The following is a 17,121-nucleotide window of genomic DNA, read 5'->3' on the forward strand; positions in this document are numbered from 1 at the left end:
CGTTGACGTAGATCAGAAACAGGAGTGGTCCCAAGACGGAGCCTTGAGGAACTCCAATGGAGACCGGCGCTGGAGAGGAGTAGGTCGGGCCTATTCTTACTCGGAATGATCTCTCTGATAGGAACGCTTTGATCCAGCGAAGGATTTTTCCTTGAATCCCGTAAGACTCGAGTATGTGGAGCAGCGGGACGTGTGGGACCCTACCAAATACATTTGAGTTGTCGAAAAATATGGCATCCGATATGAGTCCTTCGTCGTTGGCTTGGGTTAAGCTGTCCATGAACACGAGCATGTTTGTCACGCAAAAACGGTTTGGGAGAAATCCGTGTTGAGCTCGAAATATCAGGTTCCTTGAAGTAAGGTGCTCTAGGACAGCTTGCTTCAGAATGCTTTCACCACCTTGTACGGCACGCTAGTGAGACTTGTTAGCTTGTATCTGCCAGGCGACAGTCGGTCACCAGTTTTGTAGATTGGCGTGACAATCGCTTCCTTCCAAGCAGGGGGAAGGCGGCCTTCGTCCAGCGACTGACGAAACACCAGGTGTAAATGGCTTGCCAGTGTGGAGGATGTTTCTTTCAGGATCCTTGGATGGACCTCGTCGGGCAGTATGCTCGCCAGCGCGAGGATTCTCATAAATAAATGTCTAATAATGCTTTAAATTGAGTTCGAGAACGAGCGTGCAAAGAGTGATACACAGGTTCGAGGCTTTTGCACAAGTTTCCCGGGTCGCTTTAGCTACTGTCGTTCAGCGGCTATCGTTCACCTGAAACGTACAAGGGAAAAAAGGGTGTAGCACTGCTCCTTATATTCTCAGCGCGGGGCAGTATGCTCGCCACCGCGAGGATTCGCATAAATAAGTGACTAATAATGCTTTAAACTGGGTTATAAAATGAGCGGGGACAACCGTCGGAGGAAGGTCATTCCACGCATCCACTACCCGAAATGAGAAAAAATTTATCTAATGAATGTGTGTGCTCTGAGCTCGAAAATCTTCTTTAACGTTTGCCTGCTTGGTCAACGGTAAAAAACTTCTTTGCCAGGAAATGTAAATCAGAATTCTGCAAAAGGAACATAAGAAAACAAGCCACCATCCTGGACCTCGTTCAAAACAACAAATACGTCTTGTTCAAATACATGAGACATCGCCGCTGAAACTAGCCATCCGCGTTCTCCTTGAGGGACAGAAACGGAGAACCGACAAATGACCCAACAGTGGTATCTTAGGTTTACAGAGAGCACTATGCCTGTCTATACTCAGCCCCAGCGTCTTCTTCACATCCACCCTTGGCAGGAAGAAACTACAAACAGCCTCTAACCGACTTGCTCTTCACGGTGGAGGACATTCGTCAACTCTTGCACAAGATCAACGGGAAACTTGTGCAAAAGCCTCGAACCTGTGTATCACTCTTTGCACGCTCGTTCTCGAACCCAATTTAAAGCATTATTAGACATTTATTTATGAGAATCCTCGCGTTGGCGAGCATACTGCCCGACGAGGTCCATCCAAGGATCCTGAAAGAAACATCCTCCACACTGGCAAGCCATTTACACCTGGTGTTTCGTCAGTCGCTGGACGAAGGCCGCCTTCCCCCTGCTTGGAAGGAAGCGATTGTCACGCCAATCTACAAAACTGGTGACCGACTGTCGCCTGGCAGATACAAGCTAACAAGTCTCACTAGCGTGCCGTACAAGGTGGTGAAAGCATTCTGAAGCAAGCTGTCCTAGAGCACCTTACTTCAAGCAACCTGATATTTCGAGCTCAACACGGATTTCTCCCAAACCGTTTTTGCGTGACAAACATGCTCGTGTTCATGGACAGCTTAACCCAAGCCAACGACGAAGGACTCATATCGGATGCCATATTTTTCGACAACTCAAATGTATTTGATAGGGTCCCACACGTCCCGCTGCTCCACATACTCGAGTCTTACGGGATTCAAGGAAAAATCCTTCACTGGATCAAAGCGTTCCTATCAGAGAGATCATTCCGAGTAAGAATAGCCCCGACCTACTCCTCTCCAGCGCCGGTCTCCATTGGAGTTCCTCAAGGCTCCGTCTTGGGACCACTCCTGTTTCTGATCTACGTCAACGACCTTTCAGATGTTCTTGCGAGTCCATGTTTACTTTTTGCGGACGACTTGAAATCCTGGATTTCCAATGCCAGTGCCCTCCAAATGGTGTAGACGCTGCTAAGCAGTGGTCGTTGGACTGGCGCTTTCCTCTGAATGATGAAAAGCGCGTCCATGTATCGTTTGGAGGGGATTCAGCGAACGCAGTTGTTATGCATGGTGAAAAGGGACTAGGTATCTGGGTCTCCTCAAACTAGTCCTTCTCACTGCACCATGAGAAATCGATCCAAAAGGCATTCGCCACTTTACGGATGATCCGACGCACCTTCTCCCGTATTAGTCGCATGGACTTCCAAATATTCTATGGGGCCCACGTCAGACCGCTCCTGGAGTACGCCAACCAAGCTGTCTGTTCAGGACGCAGGAAAGACGTTACCCTCATTGAGCTTGTCCGGCGGGCCTCTACGCGAACGGTTGCCGGCCTCGAACTTAAATATTACTAGTGCCCTTGTTACACGGATTCACGTATTGATATACAGAATCGAGGGTATTGCCCAAGTTTCTTGGGTCGCCTCATTCTTGTCGGTCAGTGGCTGTGGTTCACCTGAAAGGTAGAAGTGAAATAGGGTGTAGCACTGCTTTTATGTTCTAAGCCCGTGCAGCATGCTCATCAGCGCGAGGATTCGCAAAACAAATGTCTAGCAGTGCTTTAAACTGGGTTCTGGAAGGAACATGGACAACCGTCGGGGGAAGGTCATTCCACGTACCTACTATAGGATGTTCTCTAAATGTTGCTTCCCCAAAATGTGCACCATTTGAAGTGAAAATATGCTACGAACGTATTTCATGTTTCACCTCTTAAAGCGGTAAGAATGTATTGATTGCCCCAAGGCATGTCATAGAACCGTATACGGGGCGTCGTTCTTGAAATGTATGAGGTAAAACTCCTTTTATTTCTGAGGACTATGGATGCAGTATTGTCGGCTTGCATGCGGCAGACATCGAACCATGATTGTCTGCTGGTTCCACGATTTGGGCCAATCGGAGCTCGGCTTGATGCTTGACGGGCAAACTACCCGATCATCTGCCCAATCGCGTGCGGGTCAGGCTTCTCGTCCACAGCAGCGCTTAACTACGCGCAGCAGCGAATTCCTCCTAAAAATAACTCACTGGGTCAGGGAGGCACACGAATCGCTGGTTCTCATCAGAACCTTCTTCCAGTTGGTAAAGTGAATGGCTTTGGGTCGAGGTGCGCGTTCCAGAGAGATGTCCAATGGGTACATATGCGTGCACATTGGTGTTACTGGAGTTTCTTGGTAATCTCTAAAACGAACGACAATCTAGCATCAAAAGCTATCCAGCGAGTCGCATGGTTTTGAGTGTTCGTGCCGAAAGTTTTGATTGGTTAGAAACAAATGATATTTGGCACCTAGTTGAAGTAGCTCTTCATTACCTGTGCTGTGGGTACCCCCAACCCGAATCTGCCGCCAAGATGAGCTGCCTCAGGGCTAAATCGATCAATGTTAACATTCGTTTCACATTCCAAAATCACGATGCCTGTACTTTCGGATGACCTGATTGTTAATATTAATACTAATCGTTCAGCTGTAACGCCCCTTCGGTGCCTAGCTGCCATGTCACCCGAAGGAAGCACGAGGGCTGGGCTACTGCCAGGTTGCTCAAGCCTCGACGGGAAATCGAGAGTCGAACCACAGATCTTCCGGTCGGTAAATTCGTGCAACAACCACGGAGCCATCTTCAGATGCATTGGTCTCGATTAAAGCGGTCGATCGACTTAACAGCGCAGAGAGAATTATTTACTGGAACCCCGTCCATTAAGGCGCATTCAGCCGTGGAGCTCAACACAACCCCCACGCGGAATATACCACGAACCGTTGCATCAGGACCACTAAACGCCCGGGGTCATTTAGGGGTTCCTCCAAAGCATTGTATGAAACTTTTAGGGAGCAATGTGGAGATTGTGCAACGGGATTTTGCGAAAATTAGTTGGAAATCGAGGTCACTTGTTCAACACCATCACGTGAGCATTAAAAACGGACGAATGGTGTCCAATCCAACAGGAGAACGGTGAAGATGCCGCCACCGTGTTTATTGTTTTTTTTTTACCAGAGGTCGAGTCGGAATCGTTTGTAAGAAGAGACGACCTTACCGTGGTGTGACAATTTGCGCACCTCAGCGACCCATTGGGCTACACTGAGGGGTGTCTCCGCGACACTCATAGTCCCTCATACCAGGCTGATCAGTGGCTAGCGGTCTGACGAACACACTGTCCTGGTGTTCCGGGTTGGAGGTTAGAACATGTGGCGATTTGTACCGTAGAAATGGTAATGCATTTGCATTTCCTGCCAAACACCGCTGCCTTGCGGTTGGGATTCTGAGCCCAATGCTTTGGTTGAGGACCCTGGCGGTATCCCAGCCCACACACAACCATGAACTGCACATATACAAATAAACTCATGCCACATCGGCCGTCGCATGGTGCCATCAGCCTGGTCGTCTTACTCGCTGCATACAGCAGGGCGGGTAAGCGAAAGCAGGCCATTAGTGACGCCTCCCTTCTTTCTCTTTCACATACTTTTTCTCCGTTTTCATACTTCATTAACTCTCCTCTTCCAGACCGAGCACTTAGGACTGGTGACTCTGTTCGTCTTGCATCGGTTTTACGTGCGGCATCCGCTCGTCACATCGCGCCGACATCCTCATGTATCTACAAACCAATCTTCAAGCCTCGACACCCAATCTGTCCTACTGCCTTCAATCCGCGCACTCTGAAGCAAGCAGGACAACAAGATCCCTTGCGCTCACACTAGACTCGCTTGGCATTTATGTGTGTTGTGTCTCAGAAACAAGAATTCAAGATGCAGTCAAAGTGATTGAGCTAACCGCGCCGTCAGTCTCCACTCGCTTCAGACTGCGCACCTCTGGTGATCCAGAAGCTGCTGCGGTGGGATGTGCAGGGGTTGGTATTGTGCTAAGTCACCGGGCGGAAGTATCCTTGCTTGACTGGATACCTGTGCGGTTCTTCTGGCGACGTCTGTGAAAGGGGTCTCACAGGCGGGAGGTTGATAGATGTCTGTTTGTCGCGTCTGCTTATGCCCCAATCGACTGTAGTTCCTACCTCCTCAGGGGCAGGCTTTATGACGTCCTGAATTCTCTCCTGCGGCGGGCTAAAAGCTCAGACATGGTGGTGGTTGCCGGAGATTTGAACGCATAAGTGGGCAGGCTTAGCGTATCTGAGTCTCAATTAGGAGGTCGAGATGGATTAAACCCGTACGTCCGGACAATGAGGAACGATTGCTTCAACTGTCTGCTGATCGAAGGCTGTTTTTATGCCGTACTACCTTTTGATGTAGCCGAAATCGTCTGCCCACTGGGTGTCCTCCAACGGCAGGCCGGCCACAAACTCAAATCGACCACATTGCCGTCAGTACCGATGGCGTTGTTCAACAACTGACTGCCGGTCGTTTCGGAACACATTTGCGGACTCCGACCACGCGCTTTTCCAGAGTTGCTGCTCCCTATATAATAATCGTCCAGCTGCAGCACCCTTTCGGTGCCTAGCTGCCATGCCACACGAAGGAAGCACGAGTGCTGAGATTCTGTTAGGTCGCCCAAGCCTAGACAGAGGAAGTCGAGAGGCAGAGGTCGGGTTCGAACCACGGACATCCGGTCAGTAAATTCGCGCTCTAACCACTTGGTCCATCTCGCCCCCTACGTCTTCTAGAACCTTGTAAGGTGCAAGCAAATCGCTTGGTATCTGAGACTGGCAGATCCGGGTGTTAGACGAACTTACCAGAATAGTCTTCTAGAGTCTCTTCCAAATGTTCCACCATCAGACATGAACTCATACTGGGAGGAGATTTCCATCTGGTTGCATAGTGCTGGGAATTTTGCCTGTGGCGCAGCTCCACCAGGCACACTCAAGCACTGGATATCAGACCAAACGGTGGCGCTGCTTAAATTTCGGAGAAATTTCCAAGCCAGCCCGGGGCATCACTTGAATCGACGGATTATCGGACGTCAAGTCAAGGTAATCGTGCAAGTCGGCCGTGAAGTGTGGTGGACACAGAAAGCCAAGGAAATGGAAGAAGCTCAGAAAGCCGGTAATGCCCGAAGATTATTTCAGTCGATCCGTGCGACCGGGCCCCGAAAACCACCTGTGAGTGAAACCATCAAGAATCGTAAGGGAGTGACCATCTCAAATGAACAAGAACGCCTCAACCGTTGGGTCGGATATTTCGATCAACACTTGTCATGGCCACTATCTTGCGAATCAATCTTGGTTGTCTGAGGTCTGTCGGCGTTTCAGTTGATCCTTTGTCGCGTTTGTGTTCCCTTGTAGTCGATGAGCCTGCGCGTAACAACATATCTTTGATTTCTGTTGTGGCCTCAGCACTTTTTCTCTCGTATACTTTGAGCGCGTAGTCCGGTCCCACTTCAGTGTTGATTAAAGTCTTCTCCGGATTGCATCGGTTTTACGTGCGGCATCCGCTCGTCACATCGCGCCGACATCCTCATGTATCTACAAACCAATCTTCAAGCCTCGACACCCAATCTGTCCTACTGCCTTCAATCCGCGCACTCTGAAGCAAGCAGGACAACAAGATCCCTTGCGCTCACACTAGACTCGCTTGGCATTTATGTGTGTTGTGTCTCAGAAACAAGAATTCAAGATGCAGTCAAAGTGATTGAGCTAACCGCGCCGTCAGTCTCCACTCGCTTCAGACTGCGCACCTCTGGTGATCCAGAAGCTGCTGCGGTGGGATGTGCAGGGGTTGGTATTGTGCTAAGTCACCGGGCGGAAGTATCCTTGCTTGACTGGATACCTGTGCGGTTCTTCTGGCGACGTCTGTGAAAGGGGTCTCACAGGCGGGAGGTTGATAGATGTCTGTTTGTCGCGTCTGCTTATGCCCCAATCGACTGTAGTTCCTACCTCCTCAGGGGCAGGCTTTATGACGTCCTGAATTCTCTCCTGCGGCGGGCTAAAAGCTCAGACATGGTGGTGGTTGCCGGAGATTTGAACGCATAAGTGGGCAGGCTTAGCGTATCTGAGTCTCAATTAGGAGGTCGAGATGGATTAAACCCGTACGTCCGGACAATGAGGAACGATTGCTTCAACTGTCTGCTGATCGAAGGCTGTTTTTATGCCGTACTACCTTTTGATGTAGCCGAAATCGTCTGCCCACTGGGTGTCCTCCAACGGCAGGCCGGCCACAAACTCAAATCGACCACATTGCCGTCAGTACCGATGGCGTTGTTCAACAACTGACTGCCGGTCGTTTCGGAACACATTTGCGGACTCCGACCACGCGCTTTTCCAGAGTTGCTGCTCCCTATATAATAATCGTCCAGCTGCAGCACCCTTTCGGTGCCTAGCTGCCATGCCACACGAAGGAAGCACGAGTGCTGAGATTCTGTTAGGTCGCCCAAGCCTAGACAGAGGAAGTCGAGAGGCAGAGGTCGGGTTCGAACCACGGACATCCGGTCAGTAAATTCGCGCTCTAACCACTTGGTCCATCTCGCCCCCTACGTCTTCTAGAACCTTGTAAGGTGCAAGCAAATCGCTTGGTATCTGAGACTGGCAGATCCGGGTGTTAGACGAACTTACCAGAATAGTCTTCTAGAGTCTCTTCCAAATGTTCCACCATCAGACATGAACTCATACTGGGAGGAGATTTCCATCTGGTTGCATAGTGCTGGGAATTTTGCCTGTGGCGCAGCTCCACCAGGCACACTCAAGCACTGGATATCAGACCAAACGGTGGCGCTGCTTAAATTTCGGAGAAATTTCCAAGCCAGCCCGGGGCATCACTTGAATCGACGGATTATCGGACGTCAAGTCAAGGTAATCGTGCAAGTCGGCCGTGAAGTGTGGTGGACACAGAAAGCCAAGGAAATGGAAGAAGCTCAGAAAGCCGGTAATGCCCGAAGATTATTTCAGTCGATCCGTGCGACCGGGCCCCGAAAACCACCTGTGAGTGAAACCATCAAGAATCGTAAGGGAGTGACCATCTCAAATGAACAAGAACGCCTCAACCGTTGGGTCGGATATTTCGATCAACACTTGTCATGGCCACTATCTTGCGAATCAATCTTGGTTGTCTGAGGTCTGTCGGCGTTTCAGTTGATCCTTTATCGCCCTTGTGTTCCCTTGTAGTCGATGAGCCTGCGCGTAACAACATATCTTTGATTTCTGTTGTGGCCTCAGCACTTTTTCTCTCGTATACTTTGAGCGCGTAGTCCGGTCCCACTTCAGTGTTGATTAAAGTCTTCTCCGGACCAGCATCGACCCGCAGATCGTCATAGCTGGCGTCGAGAAATGGAGATTCTGCCCGTTGAGAAGTTCACTCGAAATCCGGGAGTTACCGGAGAGGTTCGAACTGTAGTGCTATGTTACGAAACCGCTTATTTTCTCACTGCTGGAGGTGAGCAGCTCTACAGCTTTCTAAGAGCCTCGCATCCTCCGAGGTTGCCGGCGGCTTGCTCCACTGCATGTTAATATCTCTGATGCCACATCATCTGTTTCACTGTGATTTCGTTCGTTTTCATTTTCACTCCCACACCTGCCAACCAGTATTCGAATTCGTTCATCGTTCAATTTCAATCACAAGCTAAGAGAGGCAGTTTTGATGAGTGACTATCAAACCAGCATCAGCAACATCACTGCTGATACTGCTGCTTCACTGCCTTACAATCACAAATTTAATCTAATTAGAGTGAAAGGGAGAGAAAATACTGAATGAGGGAGAGGCTGGCCAAATGCTGGCCTATCGTACGCATTCTGAGGTGTCTACACCTCCAGGCACTCAATCAGATATTCAGGGAAGAAACCAGCAGCACGAACGCTACTAACATAGAGTGGTCGCTACTTCTTTAAGTCTTCAATCAGGCGCAGGGAGATTACGGTGGCCCCATCCTGGATCACATTAACAACCCCTGAACCGTTCGTATTCCTTTTCATGTTCTTCGTTTAGCCGCACGTTAGCAACCTCACAGTTTGTGCCATTCTGAAGGAAGCACGGATAACAACACTCTTCTTGGTATACGATATTTTCGCATGCGAACCACATAGCCAACTCATCACAAGTAATGGTGCTAGATATTTCCAGCTGCACGATCAAACACTCGTTATCCAGCTACCCCGTTAGGAATTCATCGACACAAACCGACACAAGTAGCACTTCTGAGGTAGCAGTGGTAAAAAACCGTACGCAGAAGCCATGTCTCGCAAACACAATAGCGTGTCCCTTGGTGTGGTACGCGCAATCTTTGAGCCCCAGCGATGCGCCTTTTTGATGCCACAAGTGATACCAACTAGCAAACGTGTTTCGGGTATTTGAGATTCGTTTAATGACTTCATCAGGCACCCGACTTCTGCCTCTTGACTTACCCTGTCTAGGCTTGGGCAACCTGACAGTATCCAAGCCCTCATGCTTCCTTCTGGTGGCATGCAGCTAGGTCTTGAAAGGGTGCTACAGCTGGATGCTTCATCAAGCACCCCTCCGTCAGAGCTAATACAACTACTGAGGTATATAGAATTTTCCACGACCTCCAGTGGTTATCCTTGAATCGAAAATGACATGCTCTGGGTCTGCATGGTCTGAAGCATGACGTTGTATACTGCCAAAGCTGACCAGGGCGTCACACCCGTACAGATTGTGATCAGATGTATCTGTCTGTTTATTTTCAGTACGCCGGATGGCACCATTGCAGACGAAGCAAGTGCTATAATCGCTATACTCCGTTTTGCTTCCCTTAATCTTAGTCGCCTCCGGGGTGATATTAGCCTGTAGGTCATGGTTGTTAGTTGTGTAGGTCATGGGTCTGTAGGTCATGGTTGTAACCTAGCCTGTAGGTGCTGGGTAGAGTCTACAACGCAGCGGTGCGTCCAGGTTCCGACTGGGCAATACCACAAGATGAACAGCGCATGAACTGGAGACGAATATAATGAAAAGTGTTCGCTGTACTGATGCATATTGTCATTGAGGTTGGATATCTGGGGCCCACTACGTCAATTTGTGAATGTGCTCATTCAAATGGCTGTCATGCTACCAGAGGCGGTGTTTTATCTACCCACTTTTTCCTAATCACTGACCTATTCTTATTCTTATATTTGTTTCTTATTTTTTGTTTCGTTTTGGAAAAATGTCCTTCTGTACCCGCTCTATCTCACCCCATATAAGACAAGCTGTAGCGACCTGGGCCACCGTACATACGTATATGGTTCACAGTTGCCAAACTGAACTGACTAGAGCAGCCATCCCGGTGAATAGGACTGATTTAGTTGATTGCCGCACATGCTGGTACAGTAGCGATCGATGTTTTGACTAAGCGTTTATTTTTTGGTCCAAGAGGACTGACAAAATTGAAACTACTTCGAATTTGGAAGGCCAGAGCTGCCTTATCCATCCCGGGACACCTCTGGAACTGTTGTATATCCGACTTCCCTCCAGAGAGCTCTTTTAACTCAACCACCAGAAATCTAGGAACGTCTGATGCAACCATTGGACAGCGTGATTTACAAGTGAAAACGATGATTGGGCTGTAACTCGGGGTGGAGTATGAAGCTCTGTCCGGCGAACTTAGTCATTTTGACAGCTGGTGTTTTTCCGAATAGAGATCTTAGGAAGGGGTCACACCACTTTCTAATAGGGCCGATCGATGTAACCAAATCACCCAAACAATGGTGATCATGCGTTAAAACTGTTGCATTCAACGTGTATACGCGTAACTCCCACCCATAGTAGGAAAAGTGGAAAGACTACGTCAATAGACCCTTTAGTGTGCGGCCTCTGATGCCTCGGTCTTCTGTCATTCTCGTTATATTCACTGAAGAGCCATCGCCCCTTGAACCAATACCGTTTATATTTTACAAACTGATTTGACTTGACCGTTCAAGGGTCAAGTGCACAGCTACATAATGATCAATGGGTAAGTGACAAGAACCACATCGTTTGATTATGCGAGGTGTATGCCTGTCTTACATCGTTTCCCTTTCCTGTGTTCTCCATTAAAGGTTGGAACTTCAGAGTGTATCAGCTCCCGATTACTTTCGCCGCTAGTCTGCCGGTCAGGTTCTTTCGCTTTCGGGGTTTGTCCGTTTCCAGTAAGTGTACATACGAATTAAGTGAATTTTAATGGATTGATCACTTTTGCACTCGGCATCGCTGATGGTTTTTCGGTCCCCAAAGTGGTTAACGTGCGACGACAGATGCCGCTTGTATACTCCTTTCCCGAAATCTGGACGCCCAGAATCTTTCACTGCGGACCGACTCTTTCCCCAGTTTGTAATTTTTACGTAAATGTGCTTAGACCTACGTGGAATACGAGTCACATGGGGTTACATGTACTCATGTTGGCGAATACTAGCGGAGAAAATTCTGTCGAGATAAGTCCAGAGAGCTCGGTGGTTAAGGTGCCAGCTTACGAACCGGAATATCCGTGGTTCGAACCGAAACACGACATCTCGGCTGCTCCTGTCTAGACATGGGCAACTTGGCATTATCCCAGCCCTCGTTCCTCTTTCCGTTGTCATGGTAACTAGACACCGAAAGGGTGCTCTAAGTGAACTATTTTTTGCCATTCTGTCGTACTTTGATGAACACTATTCTCAGGCTCCCTGTTTTGGAGGGATATTTTCACTGATCATAAAGAGGTGTGGTACGACTTAACTCCAAGATACAAAACACTACTTTCGTTACACTCCACCTTCGCGCTACTTTGGTTCGGGACACTTCGTTTGTAGACGTTTTATTCCCGCGAAATTACAGCCTGAAAAACATTCTGCTCACTTTCCATTCTGAGGCCATTTGGCTAGGGGCCAAGAACGGTTGCCCATGGCCTCCAAAACGTCAGATTATCACATCTTGTCGCACTGTGCTGTGTTTTGACTTCAAACGTTTCTTTTTAGGTTTTTGTGTTTAGATATCCAATGAAAACGTACCTGGAGACCGCTGCTTCCGGATAGTGCCGTCGGCTCTGTAGTACGGTAGCGTCATGTTTGTGGAACTGTGCTTTCCCCTCAGCTTACCGCGATTTTGATCGTGCGATGGGAGAATCCAGCAGCTTTGGCTATGACATTATTTCATTCACCTGCGGAGTTTCTTTTCCGTGGTAATCCCATCCGTCCAATTCTGGGGACATTTCATTAGGGTTCTTTGTCAATAGCTCACTGCCGTTGCCTGGCCACCGCAGAAGTGAATAATGTTGTAAAGGCGAAAAGTTTGGGTGCCTTCCAGGATGGGGTCTACATGACCCTCCTAGCGCCTGACTAGGGACACTGATCGATGTCAGTGACATTCCTACTGTCGGTTTTTATCCATGTTGTCTGGCTAAGTGCTGGAGGTGTAAGCACCTCGGATGTGTGTTGTAGGCTAGCCCTACGTCGGAGCACGATGTTTGCAAACTTGCGGTATAAATCCATTATGTATTTCATACGTCAGCTGTGTATCTGTTTCATTTGTCTTCTTGTTACGTTCTCTTTGATGCTATATCAGTCAGACACGTTAAATACCCGAAATGGAGAAGATGAACAACTTCGAGGAAGTTATACTGCAAATCCTCCATACGCACCGAGTGCAACAAGGACCAATCGAAAATAGGTTCTAGATGGTTACAAGACTTGTGAAGTTTAAACTGACCCCCCATCCTGGCGCAATTGTTCCGGTACGGAAGCCGTTTAAAATTAGTTAAACATATTCCGGCACCCTTCAAACGTCCATGGTGTCACCTGCCTGAAAGGTTCTGACAGGCGGGTCAATCGATCGTACCAAGCAGAGCAGTTATTGGGTCGTCGTTCGAAACGTTAGACAAACCAAACGCCATCCGTGATGAAAAGCACTGCACTGATGTTTCATTTTTGTTGGAAGGCATCAGCGGTGTGCATCTCACGAAACCCTACAGGAGAATTTGGCCTTCTGGCAACATTTGGCCGATAAGCGGTGAGATTGGCTTGCACGTTGGCAGAGTATGGCATCAGTCCCACTGAGCCTGTCGTGGCTTCTTGAATTATGTGGTTACGAAGTGGAAGATTTAATCTTACTTGAAGACACCGATCATCGCCGCACTGCTACGATTCCTTCGGATTATCTCTGTTTCCGAGTACTTTAATTTCGTCATTTCAATATTCCGTAATCTAGCTGACTTTGACGATGCCGGCCTGACTTAAAGCTACCACTTTGACGTGGTCGGGCTTGAGTGATGCAATGATTCCGTGGGCTACAATAGCTGGAACTTCGATTCACAAGGTACAACCATGCCAGGAAGGCCAAAGGGGAGCAGTCAGACCAAGAGCAGCGAGACCCCGTACTGCGAGGTGGTCTGGGGGTAAAGTCGTATTGTCCTATGCGGTAGCAGTGTGAAGACAGCAAGATGTTCCCCCCCCCAGGCGACCAGCATGCGACCAGCATTCATGGAAGCAGCGATGTTGCCTTCCTCCGACGGGTTAGAAGAAGTCGGTCACAAAAACTGCACATTCTGATCGTCCAACGGTTGACCGTGACCGCCGGCGCGTTATCGAATACGGTCGAAATACTTTCAAAATCCAGGATTATGATGATGATTAAACATGCCGGAAATGCGCCAAGTTCCTCGGTAACATTCTACTCCAACCCCCTCGAGCTTATTTTGTTTGTTTTTAATTGAGTGCTCGTAATCGATGATAAAATTTGATTGTTTTCGGCGTGTTCGTTCATACTTTCTTCGGTGTGGTCCAAGTCGACAGTACCGCATCGAGAAATACCCTAACATAGCACATAAAAACCTCTGTTAGCTGACGAGTTCCCAGTTGACACCTCTTCTGCAACATGTGGCTCACTTCTGTCGTTTTTTCCAATAAGCTCCGGTACACCGAGACGGATGTGTGGCACCAAATGGAGTGATTAGTCCTGGTACAACGCGGTGTACCCAAATTAAATGTTGATGATCTGTTCATTCAGCAACGGTCGTCTTGCGAAACTTACTTTAGTACCTGAGGACATGGCCCTGAATATCCTCTAAGTTTAGCGTGTTGCTAGCAGTGTTGCCCCTAAATCGATCACGGGAACTAACACTGGTGCGCACCACTCGCATTAAATGACGGCTTTCTATCCGACAGCCTCTCGTGCTCTCCATACATGGAAGTCGCTAACTCATCTTTGTCGGACGCCAGCCCTCGCTTTTTTCTTTCATCCTCCTGGTGAAGTGCGTGCATAAAACAATGACAAAATCGCTTTAATAACATCCGAGAAGGAAAGCTGAGTGGACATTTTGAAGAGAATATCGTGAGGTAGTAAGAGAGCAGATTGCTTGTTCTTTTGTATATTGGGCCAGACAGCACCGCTTTTGTGCATAAGCAAATCACAAGTTGTCAAACCGTAAGTTCGAAAAGCCTTAGCCTGGCCGTCCAACATTGAAGCTTGACTTAATGAATAGACATGGATTTCGCCAAATAAAACAGCTTTAATGATCTATTCCTGAGTGATTGCTGAAAAACCCATGTATGCGGTCAGTTTTGCTTGACCGAGTTAGGTGGCCGTTTGTGTCCCCCCCCCAACCCTACGTGATACACTGAATGAAGGCAGTAGGACGAGTGTGGCATCCGATAAACTAAAAAATCCATGCATATCTACATAAAGATCCGTCATCCATGGTTCTTATTTTACGTGTAATTCCTCCGGAAATCACAAGTCCCTGGTAAGGGCCCTGTTTGTTCGCCTTCTCGTCCCTTCCCATCTTTGACTGGTGGCGAATTCGATACTTAGGGTGAACACTGCTATCGAGGTTGGTGCTTCTTGAGGGGTAGCCAGTGCGTCCTCATCCCATTGGAAGGTAACAGTTTATTATCTCGATCAGCTTTTTTCGCGGGTGAGACAATAAAACTTATTCAGCCTGCTACTATTCGCTTTATTTCTTGCAGTATGCAACCTACGAGTGGTTTTTTCGGGCGGATGAAGGCCAGAATGGACCGGGTTAGCTTGCGCGGCAGCAAAGGCAATCGGGGCTCAGTGAGCAGCCTACCAACCGGGGCGTCAGTCGCGGTGAATGTCTACGATATGGTACGTTTGCGCCTCATGGTAACTATACATATGTTAGTTGCCAGTCTACATCAAACTTACGGTGGGGGGGAGGGGTGAGCGGTTTCCGTCTCGCACTCACTCACAAGTCGCTATACAACTTATAGTCATGGTTGCTTATTGAAGCTGAGGCTGTGGGTGAGACTAGAACTCACTAGTCATAAACTTTTGCGTTGTATTTTGAGATGGCTCTCATTACCACGTGATAAATCGCCTTATGTGACACTGTCCTTGTTGAGTCCACTGTAGACATTTCACCCCTAGGTCTTATAAGGTCATTCATCTGGGGAACGCTGACTGAGGTAGTGAATTTCTACCGAGTCGTAACGACCCAGTGTACTTTGTCGCGGTGAGGATACGAACTAGATTGATTTTTTGTAGATTGAGCCTTCTGCACCAATTTCCACAAAACCTGTTGAGACATTCTGGTGAAATGTTTAGGACGCTGCTGTTCCCTCCCGAATTCGATCACCTCCAGGAGGACTAAATGAAGGGGTTATTTCCAAAAGATATACACCGCAGTTAAGGTGATTTGCATGGAGGCGCTTGGCGTCTGGTGGCTATCTCGTATGACACTTGCTTTTGAGAGTTGTGAAGTTCTGTTGGGGTGAGGGAGTACCATGAACTTCTCGCTTGCTTCGGGGAGACACCGTTTGGTTTTAGGCTGCACTGAACTTGGACTTACATGCTGGAGATGTTCAGACCGCGATTGAAGGACTTGACTAGTGGCATTTAGCGACAGCTGGTATCATGGGGAAAAAATCACAGAATATGAAAAATTGATCCATCACAGAACGCGATTTGCGTTGAATCGTCGCCAAACACTTGCTATTGCAGACCTCTACATCCCTAGGGCTAGATGGACTAAGTGGTTAGAGCGCGAATTTACTGACTGGAAGGTCCGTGGTTTGAACCCGACCTCTGTCTCTCGACCTCCTCTGTCTAGGCTTGGGCACCCTGGCAGCCCTCGTGCTTCCTTCGGGTGGCATGGCAGCTAGACACACGAAAGGGTTCTACAGCTGAACGATTTTTTAAGGCCTTCCAACACCTGGTCAGCGAACTGTTCTCGTCGTACCCCAATCCGTTGGAAATCACTGTCCCAAACTGACTAGTCCAAGCGCATTTCAACCATGTGACCTTCAACAAGCAAGTGCTGCCGAATGAGACCAAGCGTAGCTATGAAATTGAGGAATTTAAAAAACCAAATTAGTTTGCAAATGACTGTATATTCGCTAATTTCTTGCAATTTGGTTTCAAGTAGAACATTAGGCTGACGGAAACCCGGGGACTGATGAGCCTCAAGAAGGGTGAAACCGGTCGTGGGCTGTCGACGGATTTTCAGCAACCTAATGAGTAGTACATTACAAAGATATACATGTATCGCGATATTTCAAATATCGTAGCGACTGAAACATGAGCCGGTCTAGTGCAGCACATTCAGTTGCCTGAGAACATCACAGAAGAGAGATTCTGCTGGGTTCCAGGTGAGTCTCTCGGAAAAACCAAATTAGTTTGCAAATGAGTGTATATTCGCAAACTTAAGAATTGTTTAGCTTGGCCAATCCCCCATTGTCCAAAAAACTGCGATCGATTCGCCAGACAGCAAACTGACTACGAACCTAGTTTGAGCATTCCAATAACTTTTTTTGACCTATCGCTCGCATGAAGCTGAGAAGCACCTTTCAGTCTCTACTCATAATCATCACTAGTGCGGAGATTTTAATCGTCCAACCTGCGAACAGAACCCAAATGCAAGCGTTTAGCTAGGATTGGCTGTTCAACTGTATGATTTATCTGCACGCTCACAAGGTGTGACGTCATATGTCCCTCACCTACAGTGATCCGATTTTGGCGGCTTTTGACTGAGTCAGCAGCTACGTTGTCACGGTTGTCACGTTCTATTTGCTAGCCTATACTGGGTTTATTTCGAACCGGCTACCCCCCCCCCCCCCCCCCCCCCCCCCCCCCCCCCCTTTTTT

At 48.3% G+C, this 17,121-nt stretch overlaps 2 protein-coding genes across 2 annotated transcripts in view; one reads left to right on the plus strand and one right to left on the minus strand.

The window, feature by feature from the left end:
* Positions 1–8,122: 8,122 nt before the first annotated feature.
* T265_10737 (hypothetical protein) overlaps positions 8,123–17,121 on the minus strand; it is a gene marked incomplete at both ends in the record, with an annotated part of 11,852 nt that continues 2,853 nt past the window's right edge. Inside the window, one exon of the mRNA XM_009177197.1 lies at positions 8,123–8,418. Coding sequence (XP_009175461.1) covers positions 8,123–8,418 — 296 coding nt within the window. The remainder of the gene's footprint in view (positions 8,419–17,121) is intronic.
* T265_10736 (hypothetical protein) overlaps positions 8,830–17,121 on the plus strand; it is a gene marked incomplete at both ends in the record, with an annotated part of 36,402 nt that continues 28,110 nt past the window's right edge. Inside the window, 2 exons of the mRNA XM_009177196.1 lie at positions 8,830–8,876; positions 14,986–15,124. Coding sequence (XP_009175460.1) covers positions 8,830–8,876; positions 14,986–15,124 — 186 coding nt within the window. The remainder of the gene's footprint in view (positions 8,877–14,985; positions 15,125–17,121) is intronic.

Source organism: Opisthorchis viverrini, assembly GCF_000715545.1.
Source record: "Opisthorchis viverrini unplaced genomic scaffold opera_v5_399, whole genome shotgun sequence".
Classification (NCBI taxonomy): domain Eukaryota; kingdom Metazoa; phylum Platyhelminthes; class Trematoda; order Opisthorchiida; family Opisthorchiidae; genus Opisthorchis; species Opisthorchis viverrini.